We start from the raw sequence: 23827 nt of genomic DNA, 5'->3' as shown, positions 1-23827 counted from the left end.
AGTTGCCCCATAGAGTTGCTTCTCTAAGCTCGCTCACCATGTAAACTCACTTGGTCGGCACACCAAGTTGACACTATAAGTTTTCTCATCAAGTCACCCAACCAAAGTGCCTCATCAAGGTCAGTCTTTAAGTACACTTAGTAGGTCAGCTCACCAAGTCACTTCATGAAGTCGCCTCACCAAGTGGCCTCGATAAGTTAGCTCACTAACTTGCACCACCAAGTCACCACTTTAAGTCAACTCGCCATATCGGCTTGCCAGGCCGACTCCCATAGTTAGCTCACCAAGCTGACAATTCAAGTACGCTCACCAAGTCAACTCTTTAAGTTCGCTCACCAAGTCCACCCCTTAGGTCAACTCTCCAAGTTAGCCCACCAAGTCACCCCCACTGAGTCACCTCAACGAGTTGACTCTTTAAGTCAACTCACCAAGTCTACTTTTCAAGTACGCACGCCAGGTCGGCTTGCCAAGCCCACCAAGTCATGTCACCAAGTCGATTGTTTGAGTACGCTCACAAAGTTGACTCTTTAAGTTTTCTCATCAAGTCACCCCACCAAAGCACCTCATCAAGGTTAGTCTTTAAGTCCGCTCACCAAGTCAGCTCACCAAGTCGCCACACCAAGTTGACTCACCTCTCGCCTCACCAAGTGGACTCGCTAAGTCGGCTCACCAACTTGCCCCACCAAGTCGACTATTAAAGTATGCTCACCAAGTTGACTCTTTGAGTTCGGTCATCAAGTCACCCCACCAAAGTGCCTCATCAAGGTCAGTCTTTAGGTCCGCTCATCGAGCTTTCTCACCAAGTCAGCTCGCCATGTCGCGTCTCTAAGTGGCCTCACTAAGTCGGCTTGCCAACTTGCCCCACCAAGTTGCCACTTTAAGCACACTCACCATGTTAGATCACCAGGCCGGCTCCCCAAGTCAGCTCGCCAAGCTGACAATTGAAGTACGCTCACCAAGTCTATTTCTGATTCGTTGTCTACAGCTTAAAATAGGAATACATCTACTAAACAAAATACAAATCACTCAATAAATTTGAATGTGGTAGAAGAGTGATCAACAACATAGTGAATCGAGTCTATAGGTTTGTGGCATTGACGACACTTGCTGGTTTGAGAAGAGATTCAAAAGGAGGCTTGGTTGAGGATGCATTGCAATAACAAGCAAGAGTGAAGACATGATGCATGCATCACTCTGATGAAAAGACTGGCAACAAATAACATGCAAACAAATGCTTATTTTATAAACTTCAATGAAATCTATTTTCTCCTAATCAGATCAAAAGACTGCAAGACATCACTCAAGGCATTCGCATCATGATCTTAGCCAAATTACAGGAATTCATTGTAATCAAATTACTTTCTTTCAATATAATGGGAGGAATCTCCTTTCACAATAATCCACCAAAAACAAAAAACTCAAAACATGTAGAAAACAAAAAGTAGAGAATGCCATTTAAAGAACTTTTGCAGTGTGTTGAAGAAAGCTGGTAGGCAATACGGTACATAACTAGATTAAACATATACCCACCATTTTAATCTCAAACACATGACAGAGCCATCAGTTCAAATCACCAAGAGACATGTTAAAGTGCTAAAATCAGAAACATATTGCAACCTACTTTGGTCCTTGGTGCAGCATATCCAATTGGGCACACCCATGTACAAATCCCAGGTGACTTTAATGTAAAATATCCATCACCATCCAGTCTAAATTAAACATAACCTAGCAAGGGCTTTCATCAATAAAAAGACAAAACTAATATATAAAGCGAGAGTGCAGAACACTTTAAATTCACAGCATCACGAATGAAACTAAATTTTGATCAATATTTTGACCTTCCAAGTCCCAAAAGAACTTCTGAATGCAAGCATCTCCATTAGCCTGATTCAAATAAGCATGGAACATATCAAAAGCTACAGTCCCAAAATATAGTCCAATATCCAAATAAGAGATATTTGGGTGTGGAACAGAGGTTGCATTTTCCTTATGCTCATAGATGTCATTGAAAAATAACCAATGCACTAATTCAAGTAAATTGAAAGGGGATACAAATGGACTTAACATAGAAAGCACATAAAATGAAGGTAAAGGAGATATTTCGTAAGAATTTCCTTTCATTCTTTTAGAAATTTTGATTTTAAATACTGCAAATGACTGCATAATGAGAGGTTTGGAAGATGCTATAATGACTTTGCAATATGACTCCCACTAATTTAAGGTGTGACCTCGATTGATTTTACACTGGGAAGACACAAACTCCATTAGGGTCATCAATAAATTGAGTATGCCATTATCAAATACATGAAGCTTATCCTTGCATAGACCTAGAAATATCTTCCAATTTGGTTGATCAGTTTTTGTCTGCCATTGATCACAATGCAAGTCCTCATGCTCTATATCACAATTCTCTAAGCCTTTGGTATTCTTTGAAACCGAACAACACATCCGTTTATGCATAAACATGTTTATTACAGGATGACCTAGAACTGTGGGAATGATTTCTTCAATAGACATCATATCCAAACTAGCATCAAGTCTATCCGTACAATAATAACTCCAAAATCCCTCTATAGCATGAATCAGAAGATGCCTTAAGAGAGAAAAGCAAGTTTCTAGTTGCTCTTTTGAGTCTGCCTCTTCGCTCGATGATGATTCTATTTGTAAAATCCAATGCAAAATCAACTGTAGCATGTTAATGTAATCAAAAGAAACTTGACATAATTTTGCCTCCAGAATGGCTTTCATGTACACGTAGCTCAAAAGTTTTGATTGATAACAATTTGCACTTAACATAAACAAAATAGAGAATGGTATGGATTGGATAAAAGAAACAAAAGCTACAGTAGCCGAATCATTAGAACATCCACCACCCATGGAAACAGACAGTGACTGCTTCTCTGTACTTTTATGTCTCATTTGATAAAATTTGAACCCATCATCCAAAGAAGAGTCTTGCTTATCAACATGATGTACTTGGAGATTACCATTATCTCTACTTGTCTGATAAAAATATTTGGCAAGCTTCAGACCCAATAAGAAATAATCATCCCAGGCCTCAGCAATTCTACCAAAAAGATCTCTGTGCACACACAACAAAGCCAACAAGATAGAAAAGTTCTTTCCAAACACTTTATGGCATAATGTAACAAGGGAAGGAAAGTTTTCCACTATTTCCTCTAGCATTGCAGCTACTATGGAGGATGCAAATGCAATTGTTGCACCAGATTTCCTCTCACAATCTGTATTCTCTACAAGTGACAGCACTTGGGAAAGAGATCGTTGAACAATAGGATTGCCTTTACCCAAAAAGTGAGTATCTATTTATTCCAAACTAGATCTCACTTGCTCTTTGGATAATATGCCTTGGGAAAAATGAAGCAAACTTCTCAATGGACTCCGTTCACAAAGAAAATCTTCTGAACCATGATCAGATTGATATACTTGATTGATTTTTGGAAGCAAAGTAGTCACAATTGTGAAAGATAATGACCTTGAATTAGCCTATTAGAGGAAATATCCACTTGTCAACATCAGGATCTGACTTCAAACTCAGAATGAACTATATGAGTAAGAACAGATACACACCTGAGCTTGCAAAAGAAAGTTCATCACACTGGCCACATAGAATGAAATCATTGTCCGGTGGGCAAGCTTTTGACTTTTGGAACTTGACTCGACAACTCGAAGGCACTTTTGCAAGACACAGATCACAAGAGGGCTAAAATGTGGAGGTGAAAGATCTACATAATTTTTAATGAGTAAGTTATTAATCAAAAATAAAAGAGTAAATGAATAGACAAGAAACTTTATTATACATGCCCAACTAATAATTTTCACTTTTCAGAATGAAATTGTGGTTGGTGCCAGACATCTGTTTTCCATAATTCATTGTGCATCAGCAACTACTCATCAAAGGCTAAGAAAACCATGTAGTGTTTGGAACTAGGCTGTTATTTTCTTCAAGTCAAAGAGATGAAATCATTTGAAAGAAAAAATTATTTTTTTAATAAAAATATAATTAGTGCTACAGTTAAACCCAAGACAGACAAGTCATTCTATGATTCTAGATATTTTCTAATAAAAGAAACAGACATACATGAAATGGGAGGTATGGGGCATAAAACAGTCAAAAGATGCTTCTCATAACAAGAGCGAACAAGCGAAATTCACCCTAGTGAAAAAAAGATTACTTATTCTTCAACTCTAGTAACTCAGAAGAGTAAGAACCTTTAGTATTGGAAATTGAAATGAGCAATCTTATTAGTCATTTCACATGGGCTAATGACATAGAACATGAATTTCAAGACACCAAAACATTTGATGATGAAAAACACAATTCATAAATAAAGAATAAGGCAACGATGGAACTTGTAAGCACTCTTAAAAATAAAATACAACTGAAAGTAAAGTGTACCAGAGAGATGCATATTTTGGATTTGATTGTGTGCCACATTTTTGCATCAACATTTCGAATCACACTTAGTGATCCATCATCAAGATGAGAAGAGCTATAGGAGATAAAACAAATTTGAATCCAGAATATGCATCTCTCTACTATGACTGATTGTGGAAATCTGTTCTTGTTAATAAAGTGTAGTATTTGAACAGGAGTCTATAAAATTTGCAAATGGTTAACCTATATGATGGTTAATGCCCCTTGAGATCATATGTGACTAAAATAAGCTCCTTATCCCAAAAAGAGAAAATAGAATTCAATTTTGAAAATGGAAAAATAGACAGTTATAGCATCACAAGGATTTCCAAATTTCTAATTGCAGTAGGTGCTAATAGCAAAACAATCTTTTTAAAAGAAAGGTAGATCTCCATACTAACCTCCACAAGCCAAGTCTTGCTTGCTCTGTCTTTCTCCTTTTCAAGAGCGTGGAGCTCAATTTCTAATTGAATTTGTTTCCTTTCAAGTGCATCAATTTCTTCAGGTTGACTATCTAATTGCACTCTCACATTTGCACATGCCTCATCAATCAGATCAATTGCTTTGTCAAGAAGATTCCGGTCTGTTCATAGTCCAAACAAGAAAACAATAATTAATCAATTTCACAAAGCCCACAAAATGTCTGCATTCTACTCAATGAAATTTATTGTCTCAAGCTTCAACAAACTTCTTATACTTTAAAATCAAGTAATTAATTATACACAATCACTCAATTAAAATCAAAATTCTGTCCATTTACGATAAAATCTCGTATCTAAAGAGCTGCCACACAATGTCATCTTTTTCTATCACCACTTAAATCATATGAATATCTATTTGAAGAACTTACCAGTTATATAATGACTCGATAACTGGGCAGCAACCACTAATGCTTTGTCCATGATCCTCACACCATGGTGACCCTTGTATTTTTCTTTTAGACAACGCAAAATGCTAATTGTGTCGGCCACACTTGGTTCAGCCACATACACCTGCCAAAGACACTTGTTGAGATAATCTACTCACAAGGTGATCTGTGATCCTACAGTGATACAGACCTAAAAATAAAATGCACCAATAAAATTAATCAAGGGCCAACTTTCTAAAATCGGGGCTCGAATGCAACATCTTTCTCTACGTATTTTCGATACTCGTCCAGTGTAGTTGCTCCCACACACCTCAGATGGCCATGGGCAAGCATTGGTTTCAATAAATTAGTAGCATCCATTGAACCCTCAGCATGTCCTAGGAAAAACCCCCTTTGTCAAATTGAAGACAACTAATTATAATGATACATATTTAGATTTAATCAAATGGAGAAAGAAAACAATAAAAAAAAAACACTCACCAGCACCGAGAACCAAATGTATTTCATCAATAAAAAGAATGACTCTTCCTTGGGATTCATCCACCTCCTTCAAAATAGATTTTAGTCTTTCTTCAAAGTCACCCCTATACATTGTTCCAACAACTAGGGCTCCCATATCCAATTCTATCAATCTAAATTCTAGCAAATTACTACAACATTCCAAAGAAATTTTATGAATGTCAAAGTGCAAATTCATGAAGTCCCAAACCAACTGCAAAAATTGCAATTGAATGCCAGTCCCTATCCTAATACTACTTAAATATTCCCAAGCATCAACATTTTATTATATGTTAGCTTACAAAGGGAAAACTAGTTTACAAGGACACATGCCAATCTTTAACTAAAATGCACAAGGAATCATGCTGACCAGATATCTAGAGCTTAGAATAGCTTGTGCAAGTTGCTTCAATGTTATTAATTTAAGCTTGTAGTAATATATAAGGGGGCATAGTGTTGCATCATTTGAACTATCAATTGCTAATTTAGAAAGAGGTGTGCCATGTAGAACAGTGTAACGTATATATTGCCACCAAAGGAAAATTTGAATGTAAAGTTTGAACAATAATATAACTGACATAAAATAGATTATGAAATCCTTCTGCAAGTACTAATGTATGCTTACTACTATCTATCCTACAGGAAGCCCTAGGGTATATAAAATAAAAATAAAAAGACTGGCATAAATGTCAAATGTTCCTCTCTTATTAAGCTTTTTCTTTACTTCAGAATTGCTAAAAATAAGAACCTGTTTAGCAGAAAACAACTTGCCTTGGCACATCTCCTCTAACAATCCTTTGAGCCAATCCCTCCACCACAATAGTCTTTCTAACACCAGCCTCTCCAATTAGCACTAGATTGTTCTTCGTCCTCCGACACAGAAGTCTGATGATTCTCTTGGTCTCTTCATCTCTACCAATAACTGGGTCAATCTTCCCAGCTAGTTCCACCAGGTCGAGCCCATAGATCTTCAAAGCCTGGAAGTTTGTATGACCAAAGGTAGTTTCTGACTTCTTTCCTTCTACCCTCAGCTTCTCAATTTCAGATTTAACACCCAAAGCACTCACGCCTGCTTCTTCAAAGTTGTCCACAATCTGTGAATCCTCCAATAATCCTAGAATAAGATGATCTACAACCAAATGAGAATCTCCTTTCTTCTTTTGTCTCGATTATGCGCGCCTAATGCATTTGATTAAAGCAGTGCTGGGGGGATTTTCTTGTGGAGCAGGGTTATGAGAACCGGGATATACATGATGTTGAGACTTACATGATGTGAGTCCATTCCCTTACATGATTGAAGGTGCTTATATTCCTAATCAGCCAAAATATGTGGGACTAATGATTTTTAAAGGTTGTCTGCTTTAAATGTTCCCCATAGACAAAGGAATATGCCTATTTAAGTAGTATCAATTCATGGACAAAATTAGTGAAGATTTAACAACATCTCATCTTAAAGGGCATAGTCCAAGAAGGTTAACAGGTTGATGACCACTGGTTTATTTGTATACAAACAACATGACTAATTCTTCTATCATATAATATCTTAGTAAGTAAAGATGTTGAGTAGTGATCGTAGAGGTCTTCTACCTTTGGTGGCTAGCTTCTTGAATGTAGGCTTCACTTAGAGAAATAGAATCACAACACATGCATTCATGACATACTAAAGCATCCTCCTAGTTTCAAAAAATATTGTCCCAAACTCTTGTTTTGTCACTCCCTTCCAATACCCACTCAATACTCCCCACACCCATTTTTATGCCATAAAGAAATTTAAGGATGGCTTCTTGAACATGTAATACAAACTTTTGAGCTAGCACTATAACTGAAATATCATCAACATGGTTAGCTTTGTAAGATGTTTATCATACATCGGCATGTTGTGCGCGAATTCGATGACATAACAACACAAACAATCTTTGTGGAGTCTTTTGTCTATTGTTGTTCAAGGAGACAATCAATTCAATGGAGTGAATAGTTCTTGTAGTGGTTTTTGGAGGGTTTTGTAATTAATAGAAATCAACACTTATCTACCTTCCCAGTTTGTGGAACAAAGATCTTTTAGCTGACGGGTTTCAACAAGTTAATTTTTGGGGGAAAAAGTAAAATTGTTTTCTCAAATAACATCAAAATGATCGTAGATAACTGAATAAAATGAGTTTGCATTGAAATGCTGGTTGTCGTCTGCATGGAAGAAACATTGGAATGAGAAAAACTAGGACACTTCAGAGTTCAAGGCCCAAATATGTATTGATAAGATTTAGCAGATGGTGATTTGTAGGAAGAAACTATTAAGTGTCAAGATTGATTTCACCTCTGCCTAACAAACCTGAGCCATGTTTGTGCGCACTTCTATATAGAATTCAAAGTTAAAAAAGAATCTCTTTGCTCATCTCACATGTTTCTAATTGCATAACTAAAAGGAAATTAAAATAAAATATTTACAAAATCCAAAACTAGCTGTTGTGGGGGATACAAATTTGACTAGCTAGCAGAGTACAAAGCATCATAAGCATGAGCTACACAGCATGAATCTATTTTTTTCAATGTGTAACATTTTCTACACTCAATTTCTAACAAATAAGTAAGGATCATTGAGCTTGGTAAATAAGAGGTAGAATTGAGCTGCAAATAATACATTGTGAGCTTCCAAATTATCTGCTACAACAGCAGACCAATTTTTGTGTTCTTGAAATTATCATGAAGATCATTACTAAGTGCTTTGTTTAAATTAAGGAAGCCCAAGCTTAGTATTGTTTAGGTAAAGTAATTTGAAGAACTAATTATTCTGTCCATCTCTTGACCATAGATGGAATGTTGGTGTTGAAAAGAATCACTTCAATACAGTATTATAAATACAGCAAGTGATGTATAATAGTTAAGATTAAAATCATTATATTTCTTATTATTTCTCTCACATCTATGAAACAATATTATTCACAAAGAACTATTAAACCTCTTGTGAGTGGATTAGAATGACTTTTATGCATCCAAGATTGCATATGAGAAAAGATACAGAGTTTTAGAGTTACCTCTCAGCTTCTGGTGCAAAGCCAATAACATAGTATGTAACTGAAACCCAAATCAATGCTTCTAGAAAAGATAGTGGGATCTTCACTATCCATGCTGGTAATGCATAAGCCCAAGTTGGATAGAATAGGAGGTCTCTTTGCTTGTAGAAAACTGGAAGGCAGCCAACTGTCATTGACATTTCTGGAAATCCATTAAACATCATATGGACTAGACTGAAGAACATAGCTCCCATATATAGATTTCCATCTGTAATGTTCTGCTGGTGCATTTTTGTGCGCAAAAATAGCGTCATTGTGATTGCTCCAATAACTGCAATTTGCATTATATATTTGTCAGGATTCATTCTTCTTTCTCTGATAAGATAAATAAAAGGAATGCTTGAGCTCCCCAAATTTGGGATCCAAGTGATTCACCTGTCCTGCTTTAAATATGTAGACAAAAGAGTTTCTCTTCATAAGCAATACTTCTCGAGAGAAGCAAGCTTTGAGCATGTTCATTCTACTAACACCATATCTGGTAGATGTAAGAGCTGCAGTATGGTTCATTGTTTTGTCATATGAATGTGATAACTCTTCTGCGAGACACTTGCCTACATGTAAGTCTCAACATCAGGTACCAACACATGAGGTATCTTATAGCATAATACTAAATTTAAATTTTTTGGACGAAACCCCAATCTACCTACGTTATCCAATGATTTAGGAATTCTAAATTATTACATCATAATGAATTTAACTCTTTATAAAATGCATCGACTGCCAAAAACTAAATATCAATACTATTTTAACAAATCGAGCCCCAGTTAGCCCATAGCTCACATCGTGCAATGTAGGTCTTTCCCAACAAATGTAAACCCTACCCTGATGCTATTTTCTCTAGAACTGAATGGTAATAGAAAAAAAGTGAAATAAATTCAAGATCAATGCACCCATCAGAGCAGATCTCTGGCCAAATAGCTTTGGTTCCTCAACTCCCGCGCGCGTTGAAGCTGAATAGAATCAATGAAATGGGCGACATTTGCCCCTTTTACATATTAAGCTCGTGTTGGTCAAAATTTTGACCAACACGGGCATAGATTTTAAAAAAGCCATATTTTCCCTTTCCATACCGACCAATTTAATAAATGGTCAAAAATTTTGGTCGAAAAATGACCTCAAATGTACTAGTGCCTCCTTAAATAACCATCTAGAGAAGGCTCTAGATCATAATAAATAATCATTGTTTCTCCCTTTTTTCCATTTTTTGATTGGTTACATTGTCTTCATCAGGATCAATGACCTTTGACAACATGTGTAAACAAATCCTTAGTTATCTCTACAATCATTAAATCACATATAGAAGTTACCCAACGTAGTTTACATAAGTTTTTGTTCTATCACAAACACATATGCTAAAATTGGTTTACTCAGCACTTAATACCTTGATGTTGGATCATAACTAATATTAATGTTGCCCCTTGTCTTCTGTATTCTCAACACTAATTATATGTTCGGCATGAGCTAACTCTTCTTAGCTTGACATCTTATTTCTTTACTCTGTATAAACTAGAACTCGGTCCATACTAGGTTGCCGACAACCTAAGACTTCCTTGACTCAACTAAAATGTAAACAAGTCTCAAATTATTTGGCCTTCATTGGATGACTCAGTCATAGTGATGACCAACCAACTTTTCCAAGGAAATGACTTAGTGTTTGACACCAATAGGAAACATGACTTGGTTGTTAACACCCTAGTATTAGAAAATAGATCCTATCAAGCTTCCATAATCCCAGTAATAATATCACTTCTCTCTACATCCTCGTCCAAATTCAAATTGAGGTTGACAATAGAGTTTAAATTTTCATATGATAACCCCTCTACCACAAATAATCCCATTTATGGAAATTGACTATTTTTTGATAATGGAAATCATGATGTCTTCATTTTAAAGAATATTTTTCAACCAATTTCCATTCTTCCATAAATGAAATAGGGCATTTCACATGGGGACATCATTTTGATACCTAACTTTCTTATCAATCCTTAGCTTAATACTAATCATAATATTTTGATAATTTGACAACCAATTTGATAACTATATGATCAATTTTTAGTTGTTGGTTCATTTACTAATCACATCATTTGCATATGACCTTATTATGTGTCCTAAAGTACACATTTACCAATACATTATATTTTTTTTTCTCATTAGAAGGGAAAACTTTGCTTACACAATATATTTATTTTCCATTAAATGGGAACACTTGTGTCATTTTATGAAATTTAACTATGGTCAAAGAATAATATCTTGTAAACCAATAGCAATTAGTTTTTTCCCCTTAAACCAATGTTGGATTCTCCATGAATTTATAAATTTTTAGGGAGGAGGTTTCTTAAAGTTATCCTTGATAGTAAAGTTATTTATGTGTTATATTGGAGTCTATGAACCATAAGAAGTGTAGAAAATGGGTATCTTAGGTTTAAATTGGTAATATTGACTTGGTGATTATGATATGTGAGTAAGTGAATTAATATATTAGATCTTTCCATTGAATGTATATTATTAATCAGAATGATTGTAAGTTAGGTGTCTTTGATTATCGAGTAAATAAAGAAAATTTATATATTTATTTTATCGTCCTTATCTTGAATTGATTATTATAATGTCAGTATGTGTTTATGATAATTACCATGTGTTAATTTTTTATTTTTGTTATTGTTATAGTAAAATTATGAAAATTATATCATTTATAGTGTTATTCATTATGTTGGTATGTATCATCCTTTAGTTGTGTGTTTCTATTAACTAAATTGATTACAGGTTAAATATTTAAGTTGAGTTGTGATATATTGTCTTTGATGATTTCAAGGGTAAAATTTTATTCCTTTGATCTATTATAGTTGTAATATTTCCTTCATTTTTTTTAGAAGTATGAAGGTGAGTTTTGGGTTCCGTTATGTATGCCAAAGGCTTGTGGTTTTCATATGCTTGTTTAAAATAAATATTCTTATGGTTATTTATTTTTTAGGGAAAAATTATGTTGTCCTAAAATTTGGGCCTAATTGTGTAATTAAGGTTGCAAAGGAAGTTTAAGAACCTTTTTCGCTCATATGGAAGGGTAGGAAAGGGGTGGGCACTACTAAGGGTCCCCCAAAACAATTATAATTTTTTTTTCAGAAAACACACCCATGCATGACTATGAATAGAGAGGGGTTGGTGGGCCATGCATGGGTATCCCACCCATAAGGTACTTTTCACACACACACACACACACCTACCTATATTATGGGATAATTTAAGAGTTAATTTAGATTATTATTTATTACTCTATGCAATTTATTTTTAGAGAATTATTTCTCCTTCCTATACAAAAATGGAGACATGTAGGTCTCTATTAAAAGTTTTCTCATGAATACAATTTTTCTTGTCTTTTTCTACTTGAATAATCTATCCATTTTTTTAACTTTTCTTATTTTATGTCATATATATTTTGATTATATGAAACTAATTAATCTAATATCATCTTTTATTATAAACCAAATGCACTAATGGATTTAATAACTTGAATTAAAAATAGAACTAAATTGAATTTTCAACTTGAAATTGATTATGCTGAATTAAGAAAATAACTATCTTTTCAAATATTCAATTTATTCTAATAAAATATACTTGATGTACTTTCACTCATGATTTTGAAAAAACATATCTACCTTTATAGATAATAATAACATATATATATATATATCTATATATCACAACATTAACTATTTCTCAATCAAATTTGAAATAACATTTTCCCATTTTCAAATCAATGTGCATAAATAATACTTACCAAATTAAAAACACCATGATATACCCATGTACATTATTTATTAACCTCATAATACTACTTATCTAGCATTTGTATAAAATTACAATTCCATACCGATCAAAAGAATTAACAACTTAGTGCATGAATATGAATAATCATCAAACATCATAAATAAGAATCATAAAGTAATCATCACGTGGTATTGAATAGTCTGAATCATTGTTCAAATAATTCTAAAATATAACATGATCTCAAAATATAAAGTGTCCAAAATACAAATAAATAACTATCTTATGATGGGTCAGGGTGAGGCCTCACAATGTGGGTCCTAGTTGTGCTTCTTGGAACCTTCTTCAACTAAAATTAGTTTAATGTTGACTTGTTTTTAAATGTGGTTCTTTTGATCTATTATATGTGGTGATCATGACTTTATTTTACTAATGTTTATTAGTGCCTTTAGAGCCAAATCATGTATTTAATCAATTAGTGAGATATTACATATCTAAATTATTGGAATAAATCCAAAAGAGGACTTATACATGATTTATTTTTTATGTAGACTTATGAATATGTTTTGGGACCTAGAGTGAGTTCATGTGTGATCCTCTTTATAATATTTATCTAAATTTGATGTCTTCTTTGTTATGTTGGAATTTTGGATCCCATTAATTATTCTATGGCTATTCTCCAAACTCTACTTGGTTGGATTAATTTATTATGATTTTTCACTTAAGATTAATTAATTTATTCATTATTTGATTCTATATTTAGAGTGTATGAGGGTTTTCTAGGAGCATGACATAGAGAGTGGCTCACAATGAGTTCCAAGGACCAAAGTGGTCATTCTAGGGTAACCCATTTTGAATTTTTAATCACGCGGCAAATTAATAATTGAATTGGGTTTAGACTTCACATTAAATTAAATTATAATTTTCTTGCCCATGTCCTAGAGTGCATGTATAGATAATAATGGGTTAAAGAAGGCCCATACATACATACATACATACATACATACATACATACATACATACATATATATATATATATATATATATATATATATATATATATATATATATATGTATGTATAGATATATATATATATATATGTATATATGTATACATATGTATACATATATGTATCTATATTATATATATACACACACATATATGTATACATATATATATACATATGTATACATATGTATATATACATATGTATATATATATATGTATATATACATATGTATATATATATATATATACATATGTATATATACATATGTATATATATATATATATATATATATATATATATATACATATGTATATATACATATATATATATATATATATACATATGTATATATGTGTGTGTGTGTGTGTATACTATATATATATATATATATGTATACATATACATATTATATATATATATATATATGTATATGTATATATATATAATATATTATATATATATGTATATATATAATATATATAGATATATATACATATACATATATATATATAATATGTATGTATATATATATATATATATATATATACATATACATATACATATACATATACATATACATATACATATACATATACATATTATATATACATATATGTATATGTATATGTATATGTATATACATACATACATACATACACACACACATACATATATACATAGGACATTGATGAGGCGTGTCTTATCTACATTAGAGGTAGTCAATTCAACATGAGATCCACTTGGGCATTGGGTATAAAGAGACTATTTACAGGATCCAAGAGTTGGAAATATGAAATTAAACCATTTATTGTCCTAAGATCCCATAGTGTATGGTATATTATCTCCTATAGTATAGAATGTTACTTTGAGCTTATTCTATGTTATATTTTTGTGTACCCATGTGGTTTCCTATGCTATTGCTTGGTTTGGATGGCTCGTTAATTTTTTCCTTACATGCACAGCACATGTGGTGTGAGAGTCTTCTTTTATTTCCTAGTTCATGAGAGTAGGACTTAGGGTTCTATTTAGTTGGGTTGAAAATTTTTCATCCATGAAGTATTTTTCTCCTAATTGTTCTCAAGAGATGGGATGGTGTTTCATTTCTCTCTCTATAAATTCTTGTTTATGTGGCCAAATGGATTCCATTATTCATTGTATATTATTATTTGACTTAATGATTACATGTAATTTTCAATGTAAACATGTATCTATGATTACATGAGATATAAAGAAAGAAGTTGATAAGGATGAATGTCCTTGATTTGATCATATGATTACATGATGTTTGATCGAATGAATTCATTCATACTGAAAATTGTTCATAGATTCATTATGGTATTATCATATTAGTTTTTTATATTAATAATTTCTACTAATGACATATAGGAACCTAAGAAAACCATGCTATTTAATGATGTTCAACATTTATGTTTGGATATAATGAAATGCATTTGGCTTATGAGGCTTGAAGCATGTGGTAAATATAATGTTAGATGCATTGTATATATATATTTTAAAATATTTTCCATAATGTTAGTTTATTACATTTTCATGTTAGGTTCCCTAGAGGGGAAGACTAGATTGAAAGTTCCCATATTCAAAGGAAAGCACATCTACTAGTTTGAGTCAATTTTCTATGAGAAATTTTTGTCCGCCTATAATTAAATCTTTTTTTTTTCATGACTCATTTTGGTTATGAATGGTATTTTCTTGCAATTATCAAACATGTTATTTGGTTCTTGTAATAGTTACTCCATTTTGTTCAAGCTTAAGCTAAGTAAAAGATGGGAAAATATATGTTTTCAGGTTATCAAAATGGAAATAGTATGGTTTAATTCAAAACTATGTATGTAATTTATGTTTTGTAGGGTTAGTATGGTGCTTTGATAAGGCTTAGGTTGGTTTGGTAGTTGATGAGGAATTACATATATTTTCTTAATTGTTAATAAAATCTTTTTAACCTAGAAAAAATATATTATAATATTAATTACCCAACAATCTATGAAATTGAAATGATACATACAAATCATGACCAAATAGAATATACTCATTACCAATAATATTGTTGAATTGTGTCAAAATGAAAGAACATGCATCCTATGGTTATAGTATAAATTAAGTGAAGCTACAAAAATCAATATAACTGAATCACATTTATTAATCTTTATGTAACATAGTCATATAGTCTACTATAGAGAAGTATATCTAAAAGAGTTCTAAACACCAATAGATAATACTACAATATAGTCCCCCTCCCCACAAAATAAAATAAAATTACTACATATAAAAATCTAATACAACCAAACAAAATTATAGGATTCCATCATTTTTGTTGGTACATTACATGTTTTGAGTTTTAAAATAGCCTATTATCTTCATGCAACTAATCTTCCAAGTAAAATTGAAGTGAACACAATAGCTCCAAAATATTTATTAGAGATAAACCTGTCCAAAAAAAACATACGTATCAGAAGAGATATATAATAAATGAATAATTTTAGTATAATTTTACAACTTGATTGATAAAAAAAATACTTGGAAAATATATCACAACGAAGTACTTGTATATTATAATTGTACTATGCAATGTATACTCACTTATAATATGACATTGAATTCTATAGAATTTATCAATGCATGAAAATAGTAATCCCAATAAAGTCTTACCACTTGATTAATTTAAATATTAGTAAAAAATAATAATTAAAAGTTAATGTAAAATACTCTAATTCTTTGTTTTTTGAAGAAGCCAACCACGATAATGATAAGTTGGTGCCTTATACAAAATGTTAAATAGCTAGTTGACTCTATGTAAGAGTATCTTGATGGGGTATTACATCACTAGTATAGGAAATATCATAAATATGATACATTGATGTTACAAAAGTACATCTAATTATAATATGAAATAATAGAAATTTTTTTCAAATTGCAGCAAAATACTACTATATAACAAGGGAAATACAAGCATACAAAGTATTGGAAAACATATTAAATAAAGGTAGACCAGCATAGAGTAAAAATCATTTGATGATGATGTATGGTCATTAGTATTATATTAAAAATAACAATAATAATTTATTAATACTTACTTTGCCATACAGTCATTAGGGACTGAGAGATCCACCGTTATAATTTGCCATGCAAGCTGTGCAACTGCCATTGTCATACCTACATAAAAAGGCCATCCTGTATACAATATGGAAAACCAATTAATATTTTCAACATTGCAAGATGTCCAACTACTATTGGCATAATTAAACAAAAAGGCCATCCTGTATACAATATGGAAAACTAATTAATATTTTTAACATTATTTAGATTTAGAAACATGCAACTCCTCATAAATACTTACCAATACTGGTATTGTATCCGCTAAGTATAAGGCCACCTATAACTATGGTACTAAGTCCCGTAACAACAGGTTTTGTTTGGTCTCCAAGTTTCAATGCACTTGATTTGACGCCGAATTTAACATCAAATCTTTTGTCCTTTAAAAAAGTAACAAATGGTAACAAGCATGCACAAACTATAATGTAAGATTCAGTATAACAAAGAACATCATTAATATATTCCACAAGCATAAATATGTATTTCACCTGATGAGCATAGATAGAGTCAATCACAAAGATCCAACATGCTGTAGTTAGATAGAGAGGCAAGCAAACAGCTGGGTCTAGACTACCCTTTACCGCTGCCCACCCTAGAAAAGCACTCCAACTCCACGAAAATCCAAGATATGCTTGAGGCTACAAATAAGATTTTGAAAATTCATCTTGGTTAGATTGTGGTTGTGGCATTGGTTTATCAATGCACTTAACAAATAAAAAAATAATGATCCCAAATAGGTTTATAGTTTATGTATAAGAAAAATATTTTGAACTCAAATTTAATTCAAATATATAAATCTATCTGATCTTATATGAGCTTAAAAAAATCAAGAGATCAAAACCAAGATACATGAAATGAGAGAGACATAAACATAAGATTGTAAAATAGATTCTTTTCTTAACAATGTCATATTATTTGGATTGTTGAACCACGCATATTAGTCAGATATCTCTTACCCAATATGTGATTCTTTTCATGAGAGGATATATGGTAATCAACAGTGGCCATGGTGCTGCCAAGATGGCACTGTAAATGTAAAGAGAAGAAAATGAAAATAATGTTAGAGAAAATGTCTCAAAAACAATATAACTTGTTTTATATCAACTGAATTTTTAAAGGTATATTTGTATTTAGCTTCAAGATGTGGTCTAATACATGAAGAATAAATCTTATAGCATACATAAATCTTAAAAATTAGATCAGTTTATCAATAATTCATATAAGTTCCAAATAATATAAAACTAAAATATATAATAAATATATGCATATATATGTGTGTGTGTGTGTGTGTGTACCATCTTAAAAGTTAGCACCAATTAATTTGGAAGCTTTAAATACTTCTTAGGCCTCATTTAAGTGACCTCCTAGAACATGGATGAATTTATAATAAAACAACTTCCCTTTTTAATAAAATTCTCATTTCTAATTGTTATTTCTTTACCCCCAAGATCTTAGAGGGAATCCTAACTTGGAATACACCTAGGCAAGGGTTGACGTCATACCTTACCCAAGCAAGGGTTGAGATAGTCTCTTACCAAATAAGTTTTTTCTTAGATCCTGAGCTTATCTAGAAGTTTCCAATATTTTTCCAATCCAAATGTAGTCATTCCATTTCAAAATCATTTGCAAAATCAGCATAAAATGGAGATTACTCACCTCATTTGGAAACCACGCCTACATTCAAGATCCATACTTTCACGATAAATCATACATTCAATCCATCATTTGAAAATAACATTTCAAGGTGGATTTTACCTCTAGCACTAGCACTCAAGTAGATGAATGAAGAATTTTATCAAATATTTAATGGAAGATAAGTTTTTATTAAAAGTAGATGAATTGAAAAGTTTTCTAATCAAGATTAAGAAAAGAACTAAGTTTAGGAGAAGTGGGTACAAAGAAACCCAAGAAAAATATTCATTCCTTTCAATAGTATGAACCTAATAGTGAGAAGATAATAGTAGAGAAAGAAATGTTTCTTGAAGAAAATAGTAGAATGTTGTTATTTCTTGGGTGGGATATTTAATACACCTTTATTATTGACCAAATAAGAATCAAAATAGACTCTCTTCAAATTAAAGGTTGATGTAAGATTTTTTAAGAGGTTGTTTCAAGAATTGTAAAAATCTTTCAAAAAAGGAAAATTTAATATTATTTTTTTGGTTTGGCATGATGTTTTTAATTTAATAAGTTGTTGAACATTTTAGAGGGATAGTTGATGAGTGTAAAATTGGCAAGTTTAAAAAATCTTTGTATTTCATCTAGTTCCATTCGTAGTAATGTATTAGTGTGTAGATATACTTGTGTGTTGCATCACTTTAACCGGTAGGGTTAATGGTGATAGAAAAGTCAACAATTTTTTATTAATAATTTTTTTCAAGCTCCTTGAAAATATCACAACTTCAATTTGATAACTAGGTAAGATATTTTAAATTTATTTGATAAAGTCTAAACTATAATTTGAAGAATACCATTTAATATTTTGTCACAAAATTGCAAAACCTTAAGAAACATACCTATAAGTATTAAACTGTAGCATTATTCCAGCTCCTAAAAGGATTTGAAGGCCAAAAAAGCATAGTGCTTCGAAGGGTGTTACCATACCACAAGCAAGTGGTCGAGATCGAGTGCGCCGCATCTACAAAACATAAATTATAGTTTGAAAATTTAGTTATAAGAAAATTCATTATCCACAATTTTCGTAATATTAAAGTCAGAGATCATAAAACATTTTGTTACATAAAGTGAAAATTCTATTACATTATAGTGTATCTTTCATTTTATTTCAAAATAATGTCCTCAATTATTGTATTATTTTCTTGGTCAATAATTAAAGTTTTTTGCTAAGTAAAAATAAGTTTCCATTCCTTGTTGTAGGAACCAAGAAGGCGTTAAATTCAAATCTTCTTTAATATAGAAGTATATACTAATAGAATTTTAAAAAAAAATCTTACTATAAAGATTAAACATTAAATAGTACATGTCTGTCAAAATGTCAATGTAATGGTGCAAAGGTTTTACATGAAATATGAAGATAGAAAAAATTAAAGTAGTGCATTAAATAGCAATAAAAAGGAAGACTAACATGTGAATTCTATAATGTGTCCCACTTTTCAGCCCATGAGGACATTCAAATTAATATTTTGACTAAAAAAAATTCCTTCCACCACTAATAGTAGAACCTTCTATCAAATATATCTTCAAATAAATGATGACTTTTTTGCTGAAGGTAAGCCTTCATTTAGAAGTACCAAAACTATTTTACTTCACACAACATGAATTTACACCCTATCTTGCAAGTGGGTTATACATTTATGCTTCTACCCTAAGAAGACATTACAAGAAAACTAAATAGATCAATAAATGATTCATGAATATATAAATCATTGAGTCAATTATCTTCTAAATAAATATTTGAATAGTTTATTGCAAAAATATGATAATACAATAAAAATAGACTTGTTTAATTCAAACAATTGTGACTCAATATTTAGCTATTATATTATGGATTTGATTATTTGGAGCTCTATTTTTTCAATTGTTCACATCTTGATACTAATAAACTTTAATTGAACCCTAAAAGTATTCAAATGAATTGGAAGGTAGATTTTAGAATCATGGTGAGGATAAAAGGTCTAAGGAATAGTCTCGAGGAGTCCTACAATAAGTGCATAACTTGTAAGGAAATTATATAGTACATTTTTTTGGGACTTGACAAAGGCATTTTAGTACTTAGCTAAAGATAAAACATTCTCAAAATGATTCCTTTAAGAAAGTACAAACTTGCACATATTCTTAAAATAAAGTAAAATGCCACATAGAATAAGAATTCAAATGTTAATATTAAAGAGGCATGCTAGTTGGAAAAAAAAAAATCACACTAGAAGAGTTGTTTCCAAGTGTACCTCCCACGTGTAATAAGAGAACATGAAAAGTAAAATAATATTTCATAATTTTTTGCACTATGGAATCATAACCACTCTATAGTAGTGGAAAAGATATTTTATTGGCAATTGAGAATCATGTTTAGTTAATAAGTAACAAAATTAATTATAATACCAACATGTAATCTTGGCTAGATTTGCATTTCTCAAAGAGAACAAACTAATTACGTGACAAAGGAATATATATAAATAGAATTCCAATACATTATTAGATAGAAAATCCATTTACATCATTTACATATATAAATAAATTGAAAATACACAACAATTAGGTTTCTAGATTCGATTGTGTATTTTTTTTGTCATCGAATCCAAAAACCAAATTGTTGCAATGAAATGGATTGTGGAAATGTGATAATGTAAATTGAAACTAGGCATGTCTATTTAATATAAAGAGGATAGGTTTTCTTAAATTGCTTATTAGAATTTTGTTTTAGAAGGGGCATAAACACAATTTTTTTTGGAACTGTTGATATATTTGTTGATTTGAAAGCATCTTTATCTGTCTTGTAATTATTCATTTAAAAATTTTTATAACAAGTGTCCTATCATTGAGTGATCACTAGCATATGTTATTCCCTACACCATAATTTGTTAATCAAGTCATAATTATACACATTTCCATCATTAAGATTGAATCTATAAAATAATAAGACAAACCTTTGCATCAATATCACGATCAAAAAAGTCATTGATTGTGCAAGCCGCCCCTCTCCACAACACAGATCCCACTCCAGACAATGCCAATATCCTTAGATCGGGTAGACTTCCAGATTGTGCAGCAAAACAAATAGACCTAATGAATTTGAGAAAGCTTAGATGATGATGACAACATGTTGCATAATCTTGTAAATGAGAAATCAAAAAAATATAATATTTAAAATATCATAGTTAATAAAATCTACAATATTATCCATCACAAGTAACTTTAAAGAATGTCAACAAGAGCACAAACAATAATAATAATAATAATAAATAAAACCTTCTCTAGTCAAAGGAGGACTCTAGCTCATGGTACTAAATATTTGGAAAATAATTTTAAAAGTTTTAATATGTCATGAAGTTCCTCTTCATATAGCTAAGACAAATTCCCAAGCCCAATAACATATATGTAATGAAATTATATTTCTAAAGATGCAACTTGCTCTCTAGAGTTCTATCATAATTAGTGAAGGTGATACAAATACTTATATTTCACAAACCCTTAGAATAGATGGGTTAGTGCCCAAAGGGTTGAGTTTAATAACCCAAATGTTGGGTTTCCCTAGTGATGATGGATTCCCCATGGAGACATCTAATATTGAATTCCTTGTTGTGACTATTGTTCTTCAAAATTTTAATATAGTGGTGGTTTCTCAATAAAAGTGGATTTCTAAGTGGCGACTTTGGGTCTTCATAGGTGATTTGTAGAGTGTTGGTTCATTGAGAACTTTTCTTGATCTAATTTTGATGCTCAAATGAATAAATATTAATAATAGATATACTTTTCAAAAACAAAAAAACAAAAAGATGAATTGATAAAATATACTCTAACACAAATTTATATGAAATATAAACTCATTTTTTAAATATGAAATAGACTGAAAGACGATGTCATACCAAGTTACACAGTGTACACCAAAAACACATTTTCATGACCTAAATATCATCTAACAATAAATAATAGATAGAGCACTCGTACATCTTGTATAATACAAAAACTTCATCATATTCAAGAAAGGAACTTACCACCAGAAGGGAAACATAAGCGAATAAGTTCCAATAGGCCTGTCCACTCTAGCCAAATGGGCATACGGCACCAACCATTTTGGAAGGTAATAATCAATCCATGACAGCTGTTCCTCTTCAAATTCCAACTCATCTTCACTTACCACATTCTCTGTCAAACTAGAGAAGAGAGCAGTGGAGGACTGGTTCTGAAGCCATGATCTATTTCTAGATCTCAAAGAATGCAGGCTACTCAAAGGCTTCAGACCTAACTCTCCAACCTTTTGCTCACCATTGACCATTCCATACTTTTTTCTCAGATTTAGCGCTACTGATGGTCCCCTGTAATGGTGAGATTTCACAGATGCAGTTGAAATGGGTGTTCTCTGATAGGCAGAGTGAAGAGAAGATGAAGAAATCAGTGAATGAGCCATACCCAACCTTTCTTTTGGAACTCGAATGAGTTTCTCTTTCTAAGGACGGAGGGGATGAACAAGACGAGAAGATGAAGAAGAAAGCAAATGAGCCGCGCCTTAAATAAGCTTCTTTGGAAGGATAGAGAGGATGAATGACCGGCCTTTTTTGAATGAAGCAAAGAGACTGTCAGATTTCCTATACCATCGAAATCCCACGTCATGCATCGTGCACGGAATTCAAACTTTCCTATACAATAATTGTATTATGTATTGAAATATCCAATGTTCGTCTACCTATATAATAATTGTATTATGTATTGAAATATCAAATGTTCGTCTATATGATATTGAAATATCAAGTGTACGTCTGTAATTAATGACGGTCAGAGACTCTGACAGCCGTCGGGCTTGACTTATTAGGGGAGTGGTTGAGTGAATAGACAGCACATGGGCTTCAGATATTCGATCAAGTCAAAGTTTCAAAACACGTTTTTAGACTAATATATTTGACTGGAAATGATAAGTCTTTTGGACTTATTGACTCATCTATTTCTTTGACGTGTGGATTATTGAAAGGTCCGTGAAAGAAACGGGAAGGGTTCATGCAAAAAATAAAGTTTATATTTGGTATCGAATGATGAAATTTCGTTTCTGATGTATATTATAAAAGTGCTCAAAGGAACGTCAGAATTGGTAAGATACCTATAATACTCTACTGACAAAGAAGCTATATCATTATTTGGAAATGTAAGTCAAGGAAAAGATTTCATCCTATAAAATAGAGTGCAATGGCTCGCATACCGATGCATGTGACTCAAAATAGAATAAGTATTCAAGCACAAAACTATGATGGACAATTTCATCACCTAACATGGTGGCTTAATGACATATTTCTCATTTTATTGTCAAAGGTTCATGTCTCATCTGCTTCATTTGTCTTTTTCATAGAAATTGAGGGATTATTGCAACATCCAATGTCATTAGCGGTGCCAAACAAGATAACCACAA

General features: G+C 31.8%; 1 protein-coding gene and 1 pseudogene across 1 annotated transcript; both read right to left on the bottom strand.

Moving 5' to 3' along the window:
- Window positions 1-9123, bottom strand: part of LOC149561949 (chaperone protein ClpB1-like) — a 40711-nt pseudogene extending 31588 nt beyond the window's left edge.
- Window positions 9124-15775: 6652 nt separating this feature from the next.
- On the bottom strand, window positions 15776-22910 carry LOC149561948 (4-hydroxybenzoate geranyltransferase 2-like). Its single transcript, XM_089825473.1, has 8 exons — window positions 22425-22910; window positions 21357-21492; window positions 19269-19390; window positions 17709-17778; window positions 17241-17390; window positions 16997-17132; window positions 16734-16830; window positions 15776-16086 (listed from the first exon to the last, which is right to left on the bottom strand). The coding sequence occupies exons 1-8, from the start codon at window positions 22835-22837 to the stop codon at window positions 16017-16019; spliced, it is 1194 nt and encodes a 397-aa protein (XP_089681599.1). The 5' UTR covers window positions 22838-22910; the 3' UTR covers window positions 15776-16016.
- Window positions 22911-23827: the final 917 nt, after the last annotated feature.

The sequence above is a fragment of the Cupressus sempervirens genome, chromosome 4, assembly GCF_028749045.1.
Source record: "Cupressus sempervirens isolate cs-2001-9-10 chromosome 4, ASM2874904v1, whole genome shotgun sequence".
NCBI classification, from domain to species: Eukaryota; Viridiplantae; Streptophyta; class Pinopsida; order Cupressales; family Cupressaceae; genus Cupressus; species Cupressus sempervirens.
Note: the sequence above shows the minus strand (reverse complement) of the source record. Positions and strands in the feature narration are given on the sequence as shown.